This window comes from Leptodactylus fuscus, chromosome 5 (genome assembly GCF_031893055.1).
Source record: "Leptodactylus fuscus isolate aLepFus1 chromosome 5, aLepFus1.hap2, whole genome shotgun sequence".
Taxonomy (NCBI): Eukaryota; Metazoa; Chordata; class Amphibia; order Anura; family Leptodactylidae; genus Leptodactylus; species Leptodactylus fuscus.
The window spans coordinates 187,713,473-187,738,272 of NC_134269.1; the positions used below are offsets into that span (position 1 = coordinate 187,713,473).

General features: G+C 42.2%; 1 protein-coding gene across 4 annotated transcripts in view; it reads right to left on the reverse strand.

Moving 5' to 3' along the window:
• Window positions 1-24,800, reverse strand: part of SGCD (sarcoglycan delta) — a 514,319-nt gene that overhangs the window by 25,797 nt on the left and 463,722 nt on the right. For all 4 annotated transcript variants that reach the window (XM_075274918.1, XM_075274919.1, XM_075274920.1 and 1 more), the window contains one exon: window positions 4,131-4,203. In XM_075274918.1, coding sequence (XP_075131019.1) covers window positions 4,131-4,203 — 73 coding nt within the window. The remainder of the gene's footprint in view (window positions 1-4,130; window positions 4,204-24,800) is intronic.

Here is a 24,800-nt window from a genome sequence, read left to right on the forward strand (position 1 = left end):
CTGCAACTCCAGCACTCTGTCTGTCACTTTCTTACACCAGCCTCCTTGCCTTCTCCATATAGAAAGAACAAAGATTTTCATGGATAATTGACAGGTTATACTGAATCTTTTCCTGGAAAACTATATATTAATCTGCTCAGCTCCCCCTGCTCTATAACATGCTGCCACAGACTGGACTTTATTTTCCATGTGACAGATTCCCTTTAAACAGATATGCATTGCATTTCATTGAGCGCTTTTGCTATCAGTTTACCTTCAGTTTGCATCCATTTGAGCAGATAATTGTTTTTTGCTTTTGTTTTTTCAGGACTGCCTTGCTCGATCCCACAGCCATAGGGCCTAGTGCACAGTTTGTCCTATGGTTAAAGCAGCCCTGCAGCAATATGGCTGCTATGGCTTTATTGTATCATGACTTCTCCCAGTTATGTAGTAATACATCCTCTTTTCTCTATAATATGGCTTCCACATACATTTGACAACGCAAACCTGACCAGTTTACCACCATTTACAATTTTAGAATATACTTTTACATTTGATCTATCAAGAATATATAAATGACTTGCAATTCCCCCTAAATTCCCTTGATCGTATAAAGTTGAGAAGAAAAATTAGACTAAGGGTGCATTCAGACTACGTAACGCCGGGCGTGTATGAGAGCCGTACACGCCGGCATTACGGCAGACTGCCGAACACTTCCCATTCACTTCAATGGGAGCGCTCGTAACAGCGGCGTTTACGAGCGCTCCCATTGAAGTGAATGGGAAGTGTTCGGCAGTCTGCCGTAATGCCGGCGTGTACGGCTCTCATACACGCCCGGCGTTACGTAGTCTGAATGCACCCTAACAAAAGCCAAAAATCTAGCTTGCCTAAAAGTGCCTTCAATAGCTGTCAGCCGAACAAGCTTGTATGGTCCATAGCTATTCCACTCAACTCCTCAATACACATGCATGTTCAACTAAGCTGGGTGTGCATGTGTTTTCAATAAAGACAGGAGAGGAAGCCATTGGCAGTCAAATCTGGTGGCAGCTTCTATCACTTGGATGATGATGGGGGGTGGGGGTTGGAATTGGGTATCCCCATTTATGATAAGTCATCCATTCCTATCAAATCGTCTATAATTGTAAATAGGGTATCCAAACTAGAAAACATGGGGGGCTCTAGTAGGGCTAAAGTTAAAAAAAAGAAGTGATACTCACCTATCCCCGAACCGGCATTGGGTCCACTGTTCCATTCTGTACCTGAATTGTCTTAGCTGGAATGGCTCGGGTGACCACTGTGGCCAGTCACTGTGGTTACATGTTGGGGTACCAGGGACATCACTGCTAATACATCACTGACACCTAAAATGTAACCACTGAGGCCACTGATTCGCCACAGCGTAACCTGAGATGACTTCACTTGCGGCCCAGCTAGTATGGGTATTGTATGGAATAGAATGGTGAACCCAACACTGAATTGGGGGTGACTATCAGTTCATAGAAGATCCTGTCATATTTGGTGAAAGCTCCATTACACTTGGATATACAATTGTACTTAGAAGAGCAGGATGACGGTGCTATGAGACAACCAAAAAGCCAAGAAGATGTCACTGAGACACCTAAAGAGACTTAAAGAGTAGATTCTGTAGGATCCCTACAAATCTGTGCGTTCATACTAGACCCACGACTTCTCATCGTATGCTTGTAGGGTGTGTTATAGGGAAGAAATGCTGACAGCAGACAATTGGTCTAAGCATGTTAGATTGTAGATATATCGTTTTTTCATTTTTTTCTCCCTGTATCAGTCAATACAAACATCTCAATTTGGGATTTTCGTTTATGTCTGGACATTACATCATATCATCATAATGAATAGGTAGCGCTTGGGGTCGTATTGTGTGTTATCCTATGAGCATATTAATATGCTGTGTAGACCTAAACTATTACTAATATTAACCGCCAAACAGTACACATACATGCAGCATGTGCAGGCTTTGATTTTTGTATTTCACCACTAGGGGGCACTGGTGCCTCACATAAAATTTCCTTACAGTATCAAGTACTTTCCATGTATGCATATTTGCACAGGCGATGCCTTTATTTTCTATCCCAGTCACATACAGTACTTCACTAGGAGACGCTCTAGTAGCTCCCTGTATTACAGAAATATTGGTCTCAGAAAAATGTAATAAGGATCCAAATGTCTGTCAGAGGCGGTTACTGAACACATAGGGCCCTGCTGGAAATGAGCGGCCCATTAATAAGACCGGGAGCAGTGGGACTAAAATAATCCGCCAAAGAAAAAAGTGGGTAAAAAAATAGCTAAAACCATTCTCTGGTCAGTCTGCAGAAATATCCTATATTTTCTCATATACAACATGGACTGTGCAGAGGAAGCAAAGGGAGCTCCTGGTGAGGGGGATCCGAGGAGCAACACGTTATGTCTCTCCATATACAGCCACAAGGCAATAATAAATGGCTGGAGATATTTGCTGATAGATAATATGGATGGTACCAGCCAACGTTTCTATCATCCCCTCCCTGTGTGCAGCTCCACTATAGTTACACCCCTGCTTAAAAGAAGTCTGTCACCGGAACCCAGCATATTAACCCAGCCCTGCAGATAGATAGGTTAGGGTCACCCCTATTTTCCCCTTGTGAATTGGTGTTCAAGTTACCGAGATAAAGATATACAAATAAGTTCTTTGGAGCAACAAGGATGTAGCCATTGCTCAAAAGAGATAAGCGGCCTCACCGTCATGGCGCCAAAGAGCTCATTTGTATATTTACAAAACAGCCTTATCTTGGGAACTGAGACACTGATTCAAAAGGGGAAAATGCAAATATTCGGACCAATGGACGAAGGACTGTGCAGATCCAGAAGTTTGTAGCAAAACTCTTTATTCCAGACAAACTCCAATATAACACACAACACGTGTCGGGGACTTGAACTGCCTCTTTATCAAGTGCACATCATACTCCAAACATATGGGTAAAACACAAGCTAAAAGGGTTAGGAACCATGCAGTTTTATCTTTCACATTCTCATTTACAAATAATAATACACTACGCACTGCTCGCTGCTTCTATTCTACCGTTTTTGTCAAAAGGAGAAAACACTCAGCTAACCCTAACCTATCTATCTGCGCGGCTGGGGTGGTATGATTGATTTTGGTAGTACACTCCCTTTAAGTGAGGCTATCCTCAGGCTGGCCACTATAGCAGGACTGTCAGCATCTGCAGCAACTTTTTATTCTCTCAAGGCCCTGTAAAAAGTCGTCATTTTTATTAATATTACACCATATTAAAAGGGGTGTCCAATCACAAAAAAAGGATTGTTAAAGTAACGCTAGGTTCACACTAGTGTTCGGGTCTCCGTTCTGAGCTGTCAGACCGGGTCCAGCCGTGAGTGGCGGTGAGCGTTTTAGGCTCTCCGCCGCAAAACCGGTTTTTAAAACCGGACACAGAGTACTGCATGTCCGACTCTGTGTCCGATTTAAAAAAAACGGTTTCGCAGCGGAGAGCATAAAACGCTCACAGCCGGACAGCTTTCAAACCCATTCAAATGAATGGGTAGGAAAGAGTCCTACAGGTTTCCGTCTCCTGCCTCTGTTTTGTGCAGGAAACAGAAACCTGCAGAACGGAGACCGGGCGCAGATGTGAACGAGCCCTAAGAAGAATTTATTTCACATTTTAAGCTCCTCTTTGTTACCCCATCACATGGGTTGCTATCCTCAAGATGTGGAGAAAGACAGTTTTTGGGGTATGGGTCACATGACAGGTAAGGGGCTGCTTTCTTCTGCCCTGTCCTCAAGAGCCTTGTTCTTGTCAGGTGACAGGGGAATAAACTAACACCTAATGCCAAAAAGTGAAACTCCTATGGGTAACATCTTTTTATTTTACCCAAGCTACCGGTAACTTTTCCTATCTGTTTTTATGAGTGGACAATCCCCTTCAGCAGAGAGAAAAAACATAAAACTCCCCTTATATAAAATTACAGGCACACGGGTACAGTATGAGCCTACAGAGGTCTATGGATGCCACCTTATAAATCCTTATAAGAAAACTATCAGGTTTCCAGGACATTTACAATACAACATCACTTCAGGTGATATAATGGCGGTATTATTCAGTGACTGATATTTGTCTTACCGTAGATGGTGGAATGGTTCGGCCTTAACATAGGGTGTTTCGAGCGATGCTGGGAATACAGCTCCTTCTGCACCTGTAAGAAAACAGACATATACAGCAGGCTTGAGAATGGGTTTCTATCAAACTGTACAAAAGATAGCGCACATGTGATATGATGTGAACAAGTTCCCTGTTCTTTTATATTTATTATGGTTAAATCAATGCTAAGTGAAATGGTTAAATTTCAGTTTCTATGGTGGAGGCAGTAGAAGGGTTATTGCTACGTACCTGGGATCCAGTGCTTACTACCAGCCTTCAGTGTGACTGTAACAAGAGGCTGAACACAGATCGAACACAGAGAACCATGCAGCTGCAACTGTATAGTAGCACAGTTCTCTCTATGATCAAGCAGAACACTCTTGCTTAAGGGTAGAACTCAAGGGTAACTTCTGAGTCACATAGCTGTACTACCATGCAGCTTATGCTGAATTTCCATCCACTGCAGATCCATCAGAAATCAATGGATGAAAAATCCTGACTTTTCCATTCAGTGATTTCATCTAGATCAGGGTGCTCACACTTTTTGAGCATGTGAGCTACTTTAGAAACTGACCAAGGGATAAGATGTACTACCCACTTCTTGTGGGCGGGGGTGGGGCAGGGCCGGGCAATGGGCGGAGCGGGGCGGAGCGTGAGAGCAGGAGACAGCTCTCCGGTGTCTGCTTGTTCACAAAGCAGGCTGAGAAACATCTCCGGACACTGGCAGGTGGGGCCGCCGCAGCCTTGACTGCGGACGAGTGCAAGGCCCCAGCCTGCCAGTGTCCGGAGATGATTCTCAGCCTGTGATGTCAACAAGCAGACACCAATCCCGCGATCGACCCATACGTCCTTCGCGATCGACCGGTAGATCACGATTGACGTATTGGGCACCCCTGATCTAGAAGAAATGGACATCTGACTGTCCCCATTATAGTCAATGGGGTTCCTCCTCCGACTGTGTTCTCTATTTTTGCAGTCCATTTTCCCATTTGGTCCTGCAATGGACCAGAAGAATGAAAACCCAGTGCAAATGTGAACCTAGCTTTAGATGGAAAAGTGGTCATAAAAATATGTATGTTTTTAGAAAAATTATGACATTGGATTAATTTATTGCAATTTTATTTTAACAATCGCTTGTTCCCTTGTTGCTCCAAAGAGTCCATTTGCATATTGCACTATGAGCATAGAACATGTCATTAATATCAGACTGATGGAGGTCTGACAACCGTAACAACCGAGGTATTGCAGTTCAGTCCCATTCATCTGAACTGGATTAAGCCGCAACATGATCATGTGACCAATGGCTGTGATGTCACTAGCCTGTGAAGAGGAAGTGGTGATTGCCCAAGCTCCATCAGCACTTCAAACAGTCAGAGTCAGAACCCTACCGATCTGATATTGATGACCTATACATAACTTTTATAGTCCCTTTTAAGATTTTGGAAATAAAGGGATATTCCAGGTTTAGAAAAAAATATAGTTTATTTTTGTGTAATGAAATATTATTCAGTTTTCTGCATACTTTTTGTATCAAGTAGTATATATTTGCAAAATATGTACATGTTTCTTCTATAATCGTCCATTTTTGGTGGTATCATTGTGTAACTTTAGAGTTAACCCAATCTATGTCCTTTGCTTTCATACACTCTTTGACCTCCTCTGTCTTCAGAGTAAAACCTACATCGACTAATGTCAAAATCAGTCTGTCGGTTTCTCTGCGCGCGGCTCATTTCTGACTTCCCGCTTAGCGCATTGACTTAATGAAGAGAATTTATTTTTCCCTCAGATTTTCTATCCACACATGATAAGGATCACACCTGCTGCTGCCCCCATTTTCACGAGATGGACTTGTATCTTTTCTTAACCTCACTGACTTTGAGATAACGGTAATTGTATAGAAGATAGATTGTCATTGCCGTGTATCGGATTGTATACACTATACAAGTGTCTAGTGTCTCCATTCTTTCCCACAGATTGGAAATCCTCTGCGCCATGACTCCTTTACACATTGGTTTTACAGCTTAACACTTTCATGACAGAAGAGGTCACAGAGATGCCAATGACTAGTCACGCCATGGACTCTACATAGCTATAGAAATCTCACCAATATATGGACCTATCGACCCTCAGAGGAAGAAAATCAGTTGTTTAATCCCATTGAAAGTCAATTTCTGGGAGATTGGCCAATTCATCGAATCCAATTCCAGTCAAATATTTGTAAAGCAGGAACACATTGGGGCAGATTTGTTACGCTTTGTACACCAGTTTTTTGCAGTTTGTTGCGATCTTTACACAAAATCTTGTGTCAGCGCCAACTTTGCTACTTTCCCACAAAGGGAACAGAATGAGATTGTGCCGGGAAAGGCTAATGACTCCACCACATTTATCATCACTTACACCAGAAATCACACATAAATGATAGAGGTAATTTCCCCCAAGCACACAGTCTGCTAGAGGGTGCACTTCAATAAGGAGCTGTTCGCCTTGTAATATACAGTCCTATGAAAAAGTTTGGGCACCCCTATTAATCTTAATCATTTTTAGTTCTAAATATTTTGGTGTTTATAACAGCCATTTCAGTTTGATATATCTAATAACTGATGGACACAGTAATATTTCAGGATTGAAATGAGGTTTATTGTACTAACAGAAAATGTGCAATATGCATTAAACCAAAATTTGACCGGTGCAAAAGTATGGGCACCTCAACAGAAAAGTGACATTAATATTTAGTAGATCCTCCTTTTGCAAAGATAACAGCCTCTAGTCGCTTCCTGTAGCTTTTAATCAGTTCCTGGATCCTGGATAAAGGTATTTTGGACAAACAATTCAAGTTCAGTTAAGTTAGATGGTCGCCGAGCATGGACAGCCCGCTTCAAATCATCCCACAGATGTTCAATGATATTCAGGTCTGGGGACTGGGATGGCCATTCCAGAACATTGTAATTGTTCCTCTGTATGAATGCCTGAGGATTTGGAGCGGTGTTTTGGATCATTGTCTTGCTGAAATATCCATCCCCGGCGTAACTTCAACTTCGTCACTGATTCTTGAACATTATTCTCAAGAATCTGCTGATACTGAGTGGAATCCATGCGACTCTCAACTTTAACAAGATTCCCGATGCCGGCATTGGCCACACAGCCCCAAAGCATGATGGAACCTCCACCAAATTTTACAGTGGGTAGCATGTGTTTTTCTTGGAATGCTGTTTCTTTTTGGACGCCATGCATAACGCCTTTTTTTTATAACCAAACAACTCAATTTTTGTTTCCAAAATAAAGCTGCCTTGTCCAAATGTGCTTTTTCATACCTCAGGCAACTCTATTTGTGGCGTACGTGCAGAAACGGCTTCTTTCTCATCACTCTCCCATACAGCTTCTATTTGTGCAAAGTGCGCTGTATAGTTGACCGATGCACAGTGACACCATCTGCAGCAAGATGATGCTGCAGCTCTTTGGAGGTGGTCTGTGGATTGTCCTTGACTGTTCTCACCATTCTTCTTCTCTGCCTTTCTGATATTTTTCTTGGCCTGCCACTTCTGGGCTTAACAAGAACTGTCCTTGTGGTCTTCCATTTCCTTACTATGTTCCTCACAGTGGAAACTGACAGGTTAAATCTCTGAGACAACTTTTTGTATCCTTCCCCTGAACAACTATGTTGAACAATCTTTGTTTTCAGATCATTTGAGAGTTGTTGTGAGTAGCCCATGATGCCACTCTTCAGAGGAGATTCAAATAGGAGATCAACATGCAATTGGCCACCTTAAATACCTTTTCTTATGATTGGATACATCTGGCTATGAAGTTCAAAGCTCACTGAGGTTACAAAACCAATTTTGTGCTTCAGTAAGTCAGTAAAAAGTAGTTAGGGGAATTCAAATCAATAAAATGATAAGGGTGCCCATACTTTTGCACCGGTCAAATTTTGGTTTAATGCATATTGCACATTTTCTGTTAGTACAATAAACCTCATTTCAATCCTGAAATATTACCATCAGTTATTAGATATATCAAACTGAAATGGCTGTTGCAAACACCAAAATATTTAGAACAAAAAATGATTAAGATTAATAGGGGTGCCCAAACTTTTTCATAGGACTGTATGACGTGCATCCTCTGCCACCTTCAGGGCGATGAAGACTAGTGTGACGAGTAATACCAGTCTTCATAAATGTGCCCCATATATGATGAGGTGCACCATAGGCTGGGTCATGCACCTTGATTTCCTGCATCATCAGGGAAAGTGGCATGGGCGGCACATTTTTTCCCCCAAAGTTTTGTTTTTTTCTCATTCAGAAAACTGATGTACAAGGCATAATAAATCTGCCCCAATGAGTCTACTCACATGGCCATTTTCATGGTCCAGGGATCAGTGGAAACAGATGCAAAGGCTCCAGGTTGCTTTATATTAGTCCCTATGTGGTGTGGACATGTTATGTTATGTGTCACATCACATATAGGGGGCGTTGCCAGCACATTTTTATCAAAAGAAGGACACGTGACACAAGCCCAACAAGGGACTGGTCTCAGTGGGGGTCTCAATCATGAGAATGGGGGTCCTATTCCTCAATCTGAATGGAGTGGCAGGACAAGCATGCACACTATGGGATTGCTAGATATAGCCAAGTACAGTACTATCTCCATCAGTACCATAGAGAATGAATAGAGTGGAAGCGCACATGTTCAGGCTATTGCTCCATTTGGATGGGGGAAGGGGGACCCCAATTCTCATTAGTGGGACCACCACTGATCAGCATTTTATTTCGTGTCCAATGGCTCGGGGATAACATTGAACTTGGGCCAACCCTTTTATTGAGGTTGTTCAGTATGAACAATCCATTTGGGTACGTAAAACCCCTTTAAAATGCAATATAATCTGTTTATCTTACTATTCATCCAATCTTTGATCCTACAAAGAGATCCACTACTTTATATGTCTATAATATTACACAAGACATTAATGCCAGTATGTTTTATAGGATTTTGTACATCTAACATTGCCCCATCTTTCTTTGGATTTTCAGGCGATAAGACAGCAGGCCTCCTTCACTGGGAAATGTTAGCTACTTTGCATGGAGCCTTTGTATTGCATTTTTTCAATAGCCTGGTACTGTGAAGTGGAACATATTGGCTCCTTATCGATAATGACGATAAAGGTCATCCCAGGTGTGTTTAATGGAGCCATTCCTGTAAATGGCCGGACGTGCGCTGTTGTGTTGAATCATAATTTGCCCTTTGTTGGGAGTTGGAAGTCATTTCTAGCATAAATCCCATTTAGATCTGTAGTTATTCACTGAGATCAATGGATATAATCAGCTTCTAATGGTATTATCTTTCAAGGACTTCCTATCAGTGTAGACTGCAGGTACGTAGACGATCGACAGATTTCCAATGCCCCAAAAGTGCACACAAGAAACTAAAGAAACTAAAAAAAAAAAAAATCCAAAGTATATTATGAAAGTGACTTTTATAAAATACCTTTGTTAACCTATTTGTAGTGTTTTATTGACTTGTTTCTGATTTATCTGGGTCTTTTTGGGTTACAGATACTGGGTGACAACTAGACATGGATGGAACCTGGTTCATTTTGTGAATATTTACGAGGTTCTTCTGCCTGGACCAAAAAAATGGAAGTGCTATTATACTCTAGGGCAGGGGTCAGCAACCTTCGGCACTCCAGCTGCTGTGAAACTACAACTCCCATTATGGTCTTCACTTCCATGGGAGCTCCAAGAACAGCAGAGCAAATATGTATGCTGGGAGTCGTAGTGTTACAACAGTCGGAGTGCTCTAAGGTCTGAAGAGAGGTGAAGGCCCAGAGGTGTATGAAAACATAATAAACAGGGATACCCCCCTTCCCTCACCTCTCATAAGCTCCTTTGTGGTGTTCTGTGGACCCTCAGGGTCCTTTTCAAGTCTCCTGGGTGAAGTCACGTGCCCCAGAGGAGTGCTGAGCCCTGTGATCATGATCATGTTGCATTTTGATATGTCCAATGCTTTACTTCTCCGATAGATAAGCTGCCACCTGAGAATTAAAGAAGCACTCCACCTTTTTATTGTCCCCTTCATTTCGACAGAGGTGATGCATCGATGTTGTGAGGATAAAACTTGTTGCCTTATGCGACAGACATAGTTCCTAACTTGCCCCATGTGCCTTGCTTCTGAGTTGCCAGAGGTCACTGTCCTTTTCAGTGAACCAGAACTCCGGCTCTCAGAGTATTTCTACTAGACCCTTGTTCAGAGTTCCATAGATAAACATTGAGAGCCTGATGGCAGAAGTATGAGTTTTGCTCTGAAGTCACATCAGTTTTGGTTAGGACCAGACTACTTGTGTCACATATAGAAGAAAAAGTGCCAATTTTATGTAGCGCATATAACAAAATTGATTGAGCTCTGCTATACACCATATTGGTAGGTGCAATAGCTGTCCTGTCCCATTCTATACCGATAATGGTATTTAGATGCCGGTCACACGGCACAGGTAATAAATAGTTACTTATTAATTTATTCTCTATTCCGCAGACTCCTATTAAACTGTCATTGTGATTCCAGCCCTGGCACTATGTAATTTACAGACAATAAATGTTCATAAACAAGCTGAGTAGAAAATCCATATAGTTATTCTAGCTTTATTTTACGTTTCATTTAATACCCCTCAAAAATGATTTTGTCAATGCTATTCCATTAGCGGCTCCTCTGTCCAGTAACCTCCCCTTTACAGTGATATGTCAGGAAGTCACTGAGCGTGTGACACAGGCACCGGTGACTGCCTGCAGCAGGGGACAGGGACACAGCAGGTGACACCAGCGACTGGGGAGAGTGCCAAGGTATTACGAGATCCCTCTGAGGCTCACTCGTTGTGTAAAGATTGATAATAGACTGCAAAATGGTTTCCAAAATTCACCATCCATAATTATTATCCCTGACTGGATATGTTAGTACGGTAGGACACTATATGTTCATCTTCCTATATGCATACGCTCCTAATGTAGCAAAGTTCCCATAGATATTGTTGCATTTTTTGAAATCCCAATCGCAGTAAAGCATCTTAGACTCTCTCAGTAGTGCAGCCTCAGGAGTTAGGCCTCTAACTTAGGGCATCATTCAGAATAGGAGTAAGATAAATAAAAAATATTTTCATAGCTGGTCTTGTCTTTTTGATGTCCCAAAATACAAAGCTTATCGTCAACACGCTCCTCAGGCTCAGTTCTCATATGGGATAAGAGTGTCTGGAGTCTGACATTAGCCATACTTGTTGTCAAACCTTGATAGAACCCCAACACACCCCATTATAAGTCAATGGAGTCCACCAGTCATGGTTTGGATACACCATGCAATGGGTCACTCACATGACTTCTGTTAGAAGGGTTATACCATGGAACCTATTTATCCCCTTAATAGGGGATAAGTTGCAGATCGATAGTGGGTGATACTGCTAGAGACCCCCACCAATCCCAAGAATAGGGGTGTTGAATCCCTGTTGTCAATGTAGCAGTAGATGCAGCATGTGCATCCCCACTCCACTAACTTCAATGTGTTTGTTAAGAATTTTCCAAAAATCTCAGATTCAGCTGCACCCAAGATTATCGGGGTTATCCACTTATGAACAACTATTTTTCTCCAATGTTTCTTCAGACCCCAGAGTGTAATAAGCGGATGCCCAGGGAAGGTGCAGTAAACTAACAAGACACTGATACTAACCTTCTCTCATCTCTCCTAAGATCCCTTGCTGTGTCGTTTACATGTTCCCCAGCGTTTTTGGTCCTCTTTGGGCCTCTTCAGTGACATCACAGGCCCTGGGGGACCACTAAGGCCTGTATTTGGACCTCAGTATTCACATTGGGTGAACTGATGTGACAACGCTTTGAGCGCCATGATGTTGGTGCACCTCGTGTTACCATTAAAGACCCACCACAAGTCCCAGTGGTCCCCATGTGCCTGTGACATCACAGAAGAGACTGAAAACATTGGGGAATGCACACCAGATGGTAACCAGAAAAGGTGAGTAAGTATGAGTGATTTTTATATTACTGCCCCTCTCCTGGGCCTCCACTTATTATTCTCCAGGGGTCTGAAGAGACCCCAGAATATAATAATAGCACTTACGGTTCAGCTCAAACTGGTTGGCAAACTTTGCAAATGTTCATGAAACAAGTTTTGTAAAGTTCATCCATCTCTAGTGACCACTCTTGACTCTGGCCAAGAGATGAGGGCTTTGAATAGACAATCCCCTATATAAACTCAGAATTCTCTAATACAGGATCTGATCACAGGTTTTTCTATTCTGGACAACTTGTCAATGAATTATTGTTGTGTTCACAGCCTGTGGTCTATTGTACAATACCCTCAAATGGGCCATATTGAGATCTATAACCAATTACTTTTGACTAAAACTTTCAGAAATCAATGAAAACATCTTAGACATGCCATCTACATACAGTTCCTAGAGCAAGACTGACCATTAAACTGTATGATATCCCCCCAGACACCATCCTGCCAAAGGTCAGAGAAGTCAAGCTTTTGTCATTATTGGCATCAAATCCATCTCATGCATGTAATGTTTTCAAATATAATCTTCAAAAAGCATCCTGAGGAGCAATAATGAACCTGCATGGAGGGATGTTCACCCACCGCTCACCACCGAGGTCAAATGCCATGGCGAGTCAATCAATAAAGGGAAAAAAATCACATTACCAAGAATCTAAGAGAAAGAGATGTACTGGTATGTGTCTGCTCTAATAGATCTCCCGAGTAATCACAGACACATAGTCAATGCTTAGGTGGACAGAAGATATTTAATAATCAGGACATAAGGGTTGCTGCAGATTTCAGAAAGGCACATAGAAGCTGAGGAGTCATGAGATACTGAAATATACAGTATACACCCCAGTCCCTGCCCACCCCACCCCTGGCAAGTTAATCTTTCTATGTATTGAATATCTATGTATCTATTTATCTATCTATCTATCTATCTATCTATCTATCTATCTATCTATCTATCCATATCTATCTATCTATCTCTCTATCTATCTCCTATCTATCTATCTATCTATCTATCTATCTATCTATCTATCTATCTCCTATCTATCTATCTATCTATCTATCTATCTATCTATCTATCTATCTATCTCTCTATCTATCTCCTATCTATCTATCTATCTATCTATCTATCTATCTATCTATCTCTCTCTCTATCTCCTATCTATCTATCTATCTATCTATCTATCTATCTATCTATCTCCTATCTATCTATCTATCTATCTATCTATCATCTCTCTCTCTATCTCATATCTATCTATCTATCTATCTATCTCTCTCTCTATCTATCTCCTATTTATCTATCTATCTATCTATCTATCTATCTCCTATCTATCTATCTATCTATCTATCTATCTATCATCTCTCTCTATCTCATATCTATCTATCTATCTATCTATCTATCTATCTATCTGTCTGTCTGTCTGTCTGTCTGCTGTCTATCTATCTTTCTATCTATCTATCTATCTATCTATCTATCTATCTATCTATCTATCTATCTCCTATCTATCTATCTATCTATCTATCTAATCTATCATCTAATCTTTCTACCTATATTTGTAATATACAATATTATATACAAAGAAACACACGCAGGCTTGTCCGTTGGGGACAATGTTTGCCCACTGAAACGCTAATTTTAATGAGACTTTAAGATAATCCTTTATTAGTCCAACCATGAGGAAATTCAGTGTGTTACAGCAGCATGGATAATACAATATACAAATACAAAAGCTCCAAGGTAGAGGCATTGCAGAGGCATTGCAGAGTAGGTACAGATAAAAAAAAGAGGTAAAAAAAGTTACTAGATGGGATATCACAACTTAAAGATCTTTCCGTTCTCAGTATGGAGAACTGGATGGGTGGCAGCCTAATGCTGGTTTTGGGCCCTTTTCTCTATCTATCTATCTATCTATCTATCTATCTATCTATCTATCTATCTATCTCCTATCTATCTGTCTGTCTGTCTGTCTATCTATGTATCTATCATTGCCTTTAACCCATTCCTCCAACACATATACTGTAGTTATATCAAAACAAATCTTTAATTCTTTTTTCGTTAGAACATTTCTCAACCTCCCAAGGTGATCCAAGAACAAGAGTCCATGGGCTGCTATTATCTTGTACTGTTGGTAGTCAGACTAGTAGTCGTGTACTTTGTTTACCACCTACAAACTCCAGTCTCATAACCGCTATAGGCATCTTTCTCCGGCTTCCTGTCTACGCTGTGAGAGCCTCATCCAGCCCTCCACCCCCTCCCCGCATTATAGATTTCTCCTCACTAAGTCTCTCCGCCATGGAATGACCTGAGAGATATGGATTTATTCCTGTCAAATAAACTCTATACATAGAACTGACCTATAAGATATGGATTTACCCTTAGCTCTTCTCAGCTATAATACAAACAGCTCCTACAGTGCTCGGCTCGGAGATTTTCCATTTTTTCTTCTTCCTTTTTCTAGTCAAACAAGAAGCTTAAAATATAAGTTCCACAGTAAAATGAATGAGATTCCACAGCGTTTACACACAATACCCCAAAAGGCATCACAGTCCTCAATGTGGGGAATTACAATTTAACATGCAACGCTTTCTCCGCAGTATAAAATGTAAAAAAAAAATATGTGTTCATGGCAAGTGCTACCCTGTGGTATAAAGGCATAAACACAATCGCATGGAATTACAGATACGGGTTTATCTGTTCTGCCTTCCCCACTCGGCTTCATAAACACAATGCGTGATAATACTGCTGAACAGAGAGATCCGCTTGCAGTGTCAGACTTTTCTATGGTGTATATATGCTATTCATAGCTTTTATCTGGGTATAATGTTTACAGAGAACAGACACTTTATTGAAAGAGCTGAAATCAGATTTCGACACCCCCTTTATATAACGGATGCTCTCTCCGCGCGCCATGTTGCTGAGCAAGCATTATACTGGCATTAATCGCAATTCTTATTATAGAGACGGTTATTAATGCATTGTCCCCTTTAAAGAATGGCTTTTCTTAAAGGAATAGTGTGCCATATGATTTATTATTTTTAATCCTGCGCTAGTGGATTAGATATTATTTTTTTATTCCTTATTATTATTAGTTATTTTTAGAGCATCATTAATCTGTACATATGAAAACGGTCTCAAGGGTTTTTTTCGGGACTTCAATTGAAAATGTGTGAGGGTCCGTCACTCAGGAATGCCGATTCCACTTCACAGGCCATGTGACGTCACGTACATCAGTCACATGGCCAGATTACAGCTCAGCCCCATAGAAAGGAAACCTATCAGGGACACTGAACCATCCACAGGTCCCAAATTGTCGCCATATGTCCCCATAGTAAAAATTTAAAAAAGCTTTTACACTCAGCTGCGGCTGTACACCTGGCGCAATTCTTCAGTGGAGTCGGAGTAGTATACCTCAGCTTTAATGCGCTGGACCTTGGGCACACGCTCACTGAAGCTGGGGAATATGTCCCTTACGCTGGGTTCACACTAGCGCCCGGACTCCACTTTCAGGTTTCCGTCGCCTGCATGCAAAAGACAGAAACCTATCAGACCGGGCCTGGCCGTGAGCGCCGGTGAGCGTTTTATGCTCTCCGCCGCAAAACCTTTTTTTTTTTTAAAACCGGACATAGAGTACTGCGTGTCCGGTTTAAAAAAAACGGTTTCGCGGCAGAGAGCATAAAACGCTCACCGGCGCTCACATCCAGACACCTTTCAAACCCATTCAAATGAAAGAGTCCTGCAGCTTTCCGTCTCCTGCTCAGTTCTGTGCAGGAAACGGAAACCTGTATGAACGGAGACCGGGTGCAGATGTGAAAGAGCCCTTAGTGATAAGATTGTAGAAGTTCAGGTTAAAGTTCAAGTTAAAGGGGTTATCTGGTTTCTAGTATTTATTCTGTAGAGGCATTTGGAAAGAGATATTAAACTGTTGGGGCAACTGGAGACATTATGCTGTGTGGGTAGCTGGAGGTGGACATTATACTGCGGGCACATCAGGAGAGGGAGTTTGTTCTGTGGGGGCAACTAAAAGGATACTGTATACTGTGGGGGCAACTAAAAGGATACTGTATACTGTGGGGGCAATTGTAAGGGAACATTATAATGTGGGAGCATACCAAGTCAGTGTGACTGTAGGGGCATTATACTGTGTAGGGGCACAAAGTGATATTGATGGTGTAAACTCAAGTTGCAAGTGGCAGGGGCTAAAATTGCTTCAGTGCACATAGCGTACTGCACATTCTATCCCCATTTCAGCCCTCGCGGGAGCCGCACTACTCGCCCGCCCCACAAACTATAGTGGTGAGTGAAGGTATTGCAGTGCTGCCCTATAGACTTCAATGTGACAGTATTGCAGTACCTATAATTGCACCTCCATAGATCTAATATTGATGGCGTATCCTAAATATAGTCTAATAACATTAGAAACTGGATAATCCCTTTAACATTGCTATATCTGTATTTGTTTTAGCGCAGAAATGGGCAGCTATACTTCGTCTTCCGCATACACATTGATATGCAGTTTAGCTAAGCATGTATGTAAGCTTCAGCTGTTTATGGTAGTCGGGAGACCCCCATAGACATATGATAGTCATCTGGTCACATTAAAATCGTAGGGTTAGGCAAGCTTTGGTCTAATGTGTACGTAGACCTTTAACAAAAGTATAAGTAGCAAGTAAACAGATAAATGTAAATTCTCAAGCCGTGAGCAACTGTATGTAAAAGACAAAATAAATGACGTGGAAACCAGTTTCTAGGACACCGTAAAAATAGCGATGCTCCCTTAATGTGTTCATTGGCCAAGGTCAGTGCAATGGTCAAATGTTCTGGGAAATGGTGTAAGTCGAAGTCACTGTGGAAAAAACCGCTGCGATGGAAAATGAAGAAAAAATAGCAATTAACCTTGTTGAGAATCCACAATCTGCTGGTTGTGAGGAGGACGCTAGAATCCATGATATTTGGGGGCAACAGAGTGAACTCTCAAAATTCCTACTGAGGGGTAGTGAGCGAGCTTATTACAAGAGGTCAGCGACTCCGGCAAAGGTAAATGTAGTCAGATACGAGAAACTTTTATTAACTATTGTTTTACATAAAGTATTCATAAATATTTCATTATGTAGTGTTGTCCTTAAAGGAGCGTGTCACCAGACCCCAGAAGCACATCCACCCAACCTGCAGATAGATAGGTAACCTGAATCAGTGCTTCCCCCTCGTAAATCGCTGCTTCTGTTGCCAAGATATAGCCCTTTCTTCCAATATGGACATGAGCTCTTTAGAGCAACGAGGGGCATTGCCATTTCTCCAGTGATGTAAGTGCTCTCATTGCTCCAACTAGCTCATTTGCATGTAATCTAAAATCGGAAAAGAGGCACCACTTCATAAGGGTAAAAAACACGTTTTGATTCAGGTGACCCTAACCTATCTATCTGCGAGGCTGGGTTGAAATGCTGGAGTGTGGGGGACACACTCCCTTTAAGATCATATAATTAAAGGTACACTGAAAATGGATCTGTCCCCTCTTTTGCCATGTCTGCTTTAGAAACTACATGTATTCCTATGAAAGAATCCTACAGCATCTTGTCTTGTAACCCTGTGTTGTGCAATTCCTCTGTTATTCCTCCCGGAAATGTATGGCAGGTTTCAGGCAGAACATGAAGTTGATTTTGAGGTGGAATAGCCATGTAAATGTACTCTTAGTTGTCACAACTTGCAATAATGCCACAATCTTTAAAGGGGCTCTATTGGAAAAAGTCATTTTTAACTACGCATATATTTGCATAGCCTTTAGAAAGGTTATTTCACACATACCTTTAGTTTGTTAATCCTCCCAGCTGTTTTGGAATGAGTCCGCTTTTATTGATATGCTAATTAGCCTCCAATGAGCACCGGAAGACTCAGCGAGCACTGTGTGCTGTGTGTGTCTGAGAGCAGGGAGGCTACTGCTACTGCTGCCTCATCTCCCTGCTATCACACACAGCAGACAGTGCTTGCTGGAGGCTAATATCAATAAAAGTGGGCTAATTCAAAAACGACTGGGAGGATTAATAAACTAAAGGTTTGACTGGAATAGCCTTTCTAAAGGCTATGCAAATATATAAATATATGCTTAGTTAAAAATGACTTTTACCAATGATAGAATCCCTTTAAAAACCCTTTGTAAGGCTAAAGCCCCACATTGCAGAAACACAGCTTCTTTTGTTGCAGATTTCACTGCGCTTTTTTGAGCCAAACCTAGAAACACTACAATAGGAATGGGAAATATATAGGAAGTTCTTATACTTCTCCCTTCTGCTCAATCCACTCTTGGCTTTGGCTCAAAAAAGTGCTACAAAATGTGCGACAAAAAAAGCTGCGTTTCCGCAACGTTGCAGAAATGCAGCATTTTTTGTTGAAGATTTTTTAGAAATTTTTTTGAGCCAAAAATGACTACAAAAGGAATGGGAACTATATAGGAATCTCTTATACTTCTACCTTCTGCTCAATCCACTTCTGGATTTGTCTCAAAAAACCACATCAAACTTTGCAACAAAAAAAGCTGCATTTCCGCAGCCTCCTCAGATCCTCAGCCTTGCATGGCGTTGCGTAGTTTGAGGGTCGCATCTATCATGGTCAAATTTTGCATAGATGCAAGAGACTTCCATTGATTCTTGCACAAAGTTTTATTTTTTAAAGATCCACTAAACGGGGCTGTCAAAAAGGTAAATAAATGCCTAAAATGCCACTAATATAATATAAAATCCTCAAAGCTTCCAACACAGGATTCACAATGATTGAAAATCTGCATATTCTCTGTGGATTTATATATGTGAGATCAGATCGGCGTAATGGAGAATGATGGGCTTTGTACGACTCTCCATGGAGGGACATTGTGAGTGACTTCCTAATATTGAACAAATAAAAAATTCACCGGAATGGATGAAATATTCATCATGATCTGTGCTTAAAAGTATGGTATGCAAATACAATATTCTCACACTTCATCACCACGTTATGAATAATGATGCTGAAATTCATGTATATTTGCACATTTTTATTCAGGTTTTGTGTATTCAAAATGCATAAAAAGATGAAGCAAAATTAAAAGGTATAAAAAAAAAACTTTGCAGAAGCACAAAACTAAAAAAAAGTCACAAAGACAAAAAAAACTAAACTAGCTGTATGGCATGTCTAAGACACTGTAGGGATGGCCATTTTGTAGATAGTTAAAAATGTGGTCATTAAAGGGATTGTCCGGATATGGACAGTTATACCCTATCCACAGGACAAGGGATAAGCGGTTCCCTATTCATCAGGAGGACAAGGGACTGAAAGTCCGCCTAAAGCTTTCTTGTGAATGGGGGGCAAGTGTGCTTATGTGACTATCAGTCTATCCACTTTTATGGGGCTGCCAGAACTGTAATCTCTGGCAGTGCCTGCAGCCCTATACAAGTGAATGGAGCACTGCTTACACAAGTGCTCCATTCACAAGGAGACCTTATGAGACTTTCAGTCCCCCTTCCCCCTGATCACTGGGGGACCCAGTTATTAGACACTTATTCACTGTCCAGTGGATAGGGATAAGTGTCCATAATGGTGCAACTGCTTTAAGGCCCCAAAACACCTCTAGTCAACAAGGGATTAAAGAAGTTGTCCCATAGGCAAACTTGAAGCTCCGGGGCCTCAGTGCAAAACATGTAACAAGGCCCCCACTTACTAAGTGATCTCTATAATACAGCTGTCTTGTTATTTTGTAGAATGTCCTTAGGACCCACTGAGGCTCCAGGGCCCAGTAGCTACCTCTGCACCCTGGAGTTGTGCAATGTGGACACCCTCTAATGGTAGGTAAAGGATGTGGGAATACTGTGATGTATTTAAAAAATAAATAAATAAATAAATCAACACGAAAATGGGTGCTGGTCCTTTGGTAATAAAAAATCTTAAAAGTCTATCATTGAAATTTAAAATTTTTAACTAAACCTATCTTCATGTAGCCTTTAGAAAGGCTATTGTAGATATATCTTTTGTTTTCTGATCATTACAGACAATTTCAGGAAAAACTCGTTATCTTCTTCTGGGAGCACAGGAGGTGTTCCCCTTATGCTCTGAGCACACCCACATCATCATCCTGGACCTGCATTGCCATCCCCTTCTTGCTTGCTGTTCACTCCTTCTCTTCTTTGCCCGTCAACGTACTGTGCAGACACTCATCTAAGAAGTCCAAAATGGCGTACGGAGCATGCGCTGTACACACTCAGGCCAAAAGCTGAAGTGGCCGTGTGTACAGTGCATGCACAAGATTTCTTTTTCGACCAACGGGACAAGGAAGGAAAGAAGAGGAGAAGGACTGAACAGCAAGCAAGAAGGGGGCGGCAATGCAGGTCCAGTCTGATGACGTGGGTGTGCTTGGAGCACAGGAGGAACGCCCCCTATTCTCCCAGAAGACTGATTTGCATAAGAAAAAAATGGGTTTTTTATGACAAAGACTACAATCTTGATCAGGAAACAAAAGGTATGCTTACAATAGCCTTTCTAAAGGCTATATGAAGATAGGCTTAGTTAAAAATGTAAGATCCCAATGATAGCCTCCTTTAAACCAATAAGACAAAATATACAGTCACACGACTGGTTTTGGGCATATAGTCCTTTCTCAAGTGTGCATTTATGTGGGTCCTAGCTCCTATACCGCATGTAGTACCACAAGTATCCTAGTAACTGCCTATACTGCTGTCTACATGACCACCATTGTGGTACACACAGCTACATGTACTGAACTAGTCATAGAAAGTTCTATCTCCTATAGAGGAGACTGCCTCTCTGTGCTGTACAGGCTTGTTTTAGGCCCTTTGTCAGGCATCATGATTCATGAACATACTGCACGAGATAGGAGCCTTGGCCGGAGAAATTAGGTGCAGGACTCGGTAAGCAACAGATTTGCTTTAGCTATAGAAAAGCCTACTTATGGCCCTGCTCAAGACATTGTACAACTAATAAAAAACGAGCAACAAAAATACTACTAGGTAGTTGTACACTAAATGGGAGGTGTGTGAAGTCAGGGCGGAGACAAGGAGGAGGCAGGGTTAGCAGCTGCCTATGGCGCCATGGGGGGAAGGCGGCTCAACTTATAGATTTACAAAACTGCTGTCGGTATAAAAAGGGGTTGAACCAAATGCGCATGTAAAAGGGAAGTGTGTGAGCTGAAAATGTCAATCTGACTGCTATAATTGTCAAAAGGGATGTCCAGGATTAGAAAAACATGGCTCCTTTCTCCAAAAACTGCATCATATCATCAGTATAATATCCACCTTAATGTGGTTTCTACATTATAATGGCCTCCTCATTTTGGCTCCACAGTGCTTAGCCTACATCCAAGTTCCTGTAAGTAGAGATAGGGGCACCTAAAATCTGTAATTGTCCTACTGAGAGAAGGTGTGGTGCTGTTCCTAGAAGAAAGCAGCCATGTTCTTCTAATCTCTTAGAATCCCTTTAATTTCAGGGATTGAGGATGGGGGCACAGCGTGAAACCTCTGCTATGGGCATCAGGAGGGCTTGTCACCTGTTTTGAGACGCTTTTCAGTCGGCTTATTATGAAACCTATTTTTCTTAATGAATTGTGAAATTGCGCTGTAAATGGGCTCCGCTTGCTACTGTGTTTTGCTGGCTTTGCCTTCCAGATATATGGCAAATGTTGCATGCCAGATACATAACTATGGAGACAGCGGGACACTGCTGAGTATGCCAACTGTCTCAGATAGAAGGGCAGACAAAGTCAACAACATTTATCTTCTGAAGGAATTATAAAAAATACAAGATTACTTTTTTTTTACATTTTTAACATTGTACAAGCCTGGAACAGACACTCTCACGTAAGTAGAAGATTGTGACTTGCCTAAGATGCTCCTCTTCAACAAAAACGACAGATCTGAATATTCATGGTAATCCTCTTAAATCTCTTCAAGAACATCCGCTATACAGTTTACTTACTCACTATGCAAAAGTCTCAGTTCTTTGACAAGGTATTTTAGATCACCTTGGAAAGGTAAGCTTCGTCTCCAGCCATGTTTTACTTGGATGAAGAATATGCTGAGAAATCGAGTGCATTGTATGGTATGTAGATCCGCCATTCGGTAAATGCATTCATTGTGACCGCAGTGTAAGCTGATGTTTTATTACGCTATATAATAGGGAAAGTTTTCCAAAGGCATGTCTGTAAATAACAAAAATACTACAACATGTTTTACATATCATGTCCACCTTATTATAATACCCTAATACCCCCCTCCTCATTGTAGCCTTCAAACTGTCATGTCCGCTTCGTGTGGCCTACATACTACAATGCTCCCGTTATGTGGTCCAAACACTGTCATGTTCCCTTCTTGTGGCCCGCATACTACAAAGCTCCCCTTTATGTGGCGCCTAGACTGTAATACCTTATTCTTGGGGCCCTGACCTTGTGGTGGGCCCCACACATATAAAGCCCCACACATGTAAAGTCCTGTTGCCCCTACATTGCCCTCCTAGTGGCTCACAGACTATAATGCCCCCTTCAAGTGGTTCCCACACTGTAATGCCTGTTCTTGGGGCCGCAAACTTATAATTTCCCATCACTGTGGTCCACTCACGGTAATACTCCCTTATTGTGGCCTACAGACTATAATACCACCTTCAAGTGGGCCCCACACTGTAATGCCTGTTCTTGGTGCCCTAACCTTATAATGCCCCATCATTGTGGTTCCCACACAGTAATACCTCAGTATTGTCATCCCCACACTGCTATACCTCCTTCTTCTGTTCCTAAATTGCACAAAAGAAAAAAAACTAATACGCACCTGGCCGCATTCCTCCCCTTTCCATTTCAGTCTCTGCAGCCGACAACTGTGTAATATAGTGACGTCACTACATTGCCCTGCCTACTTCCAAGTTGTCGGCACAAGAGACAAGGACTAAATGATGAAGCCCGGAGCAGATGGCCTAAAGCTTCACTCTTGTATTCAACTCTATCTGCATCCAGAGGCCATACCTCCCACCGCCTGGGACAGACCATATCCAAAATCACTGACTGTCCCACTGAATCTAAGACATTTGGCAGTAATGTAGCATTCCTTATCTTTTTAAAAATTATTCAGCAGTTGTGACATGTATTTATATAGTTTAGTGTCCCAGCTACTGCTGAATATCATAATGCACACCTCAGAGGCTGCCGATCATCATGACATGCACCTTAAGTGTTGCAGAACCACAAAGTATGTGTTTCAAATGCTGCAGAACATCATACCTCCCAACTGTCCCGGAATACGGGTCCTGTCCCCAGCGCCGCACCCCATGAGGCGACCTGAAGCGAGCGCTTCAGGCGGCGCTATGTCTGGACCCCAGGGAGGGCGGCATTTTTAGTTGCCTAAGCCAGTCCAGGACAAGCTGTCATGGACTGGCTTAGCACCGAGCGGTGGTTTGGGAGGCCACTGTAGCAGCGCTGCTCCCGCAGCCTCCCCTCACGCAGAGAGCAGGTCATTTCCGTACCTGCTCTCTGCCTGCGAACGGTGAAAAGCCTCGCCCCCTTCGCTCGGCCACGCCCCTTCGCTCTGCCCCCTCCTCCCGCGGGGGGGGGGGGCGGCTTTCTGTAGTTCGCCTCGGGCGGCAAAAGGGGTAGGTTCACCCCTGCCTGTCCCACTGTCCTGGACGGAGGGACTCATTTGTGTCTGGAGGGGCAGGAGCCGTCCACAAAAAGCTCTTGCCTCACCACTGTGCGCCCTGTCTGCTCCGGCCCCTGGAGCTGTAAGCGCGATGTGATGACGTCAAGACTCCCTGCAGCTTCCTGAAAATTATGGGGGACATTAAACTGGAGGCCAGATAAGGGGGGCATTAAACTGGGGGGATTAGATGAGGGGAACATTAAACTCTGGGAACAGATGAGATGAAGAATAAACTGTGGGGGTAGACGAGGGGGATAATAAACTGTGGAAACAGATGAAGAGGGGCATTAAACTGGGGCAGCTGGAGGGGGGGGAAATTAGACTGGGGGTAGCTGAAGAGGGACAATAAACTGTGGGGGCGCCAGGTCAGGAAGATGACATTATAATGTGGGGGCATATCATTTTAGAGTGACTGTAGGGGCAATATACTCTATGGAGGCACAAAGAGAAATTGATGGTAATGGGCGGAGTCAATGTAGAAGTAGGTGGGGCTAAATTTTCCATGACGCACACTGCGCATCACATATTCCGTCCCTCTTTCTGTTCTTTGAAACTTGGGAGATAGCGAACATCCCAACATAAATCTTAGATGTTGCAGGAACATCCCAACCCAGAACATCAAAATACAAATTCCATACTAGTTAATATTTGATGAAACTATATCAGTAGAATGGCGAAGACGTGGAGCGACACCCTCACCTCTGAAGTCATGCACCTTTTTTGGATGTGTCACGCACCTTTTTATGACATGGGAATGACAATGTGCCTACACTAAATGTAAATTTTCGGGTGTAATCTGCACCGATGGGCAGTTACCAGTGCCAGTTGCAATATTACTTCTTAGTTATGACCGGCACTCCTCTCTGGCTCCACATTCTTAGGAGATCTGAGCAAAGTTGGCCAAAAATGAATGGGCACCACACTTAGCTAAGTGCTTCTGCCCCTTTTGGACAT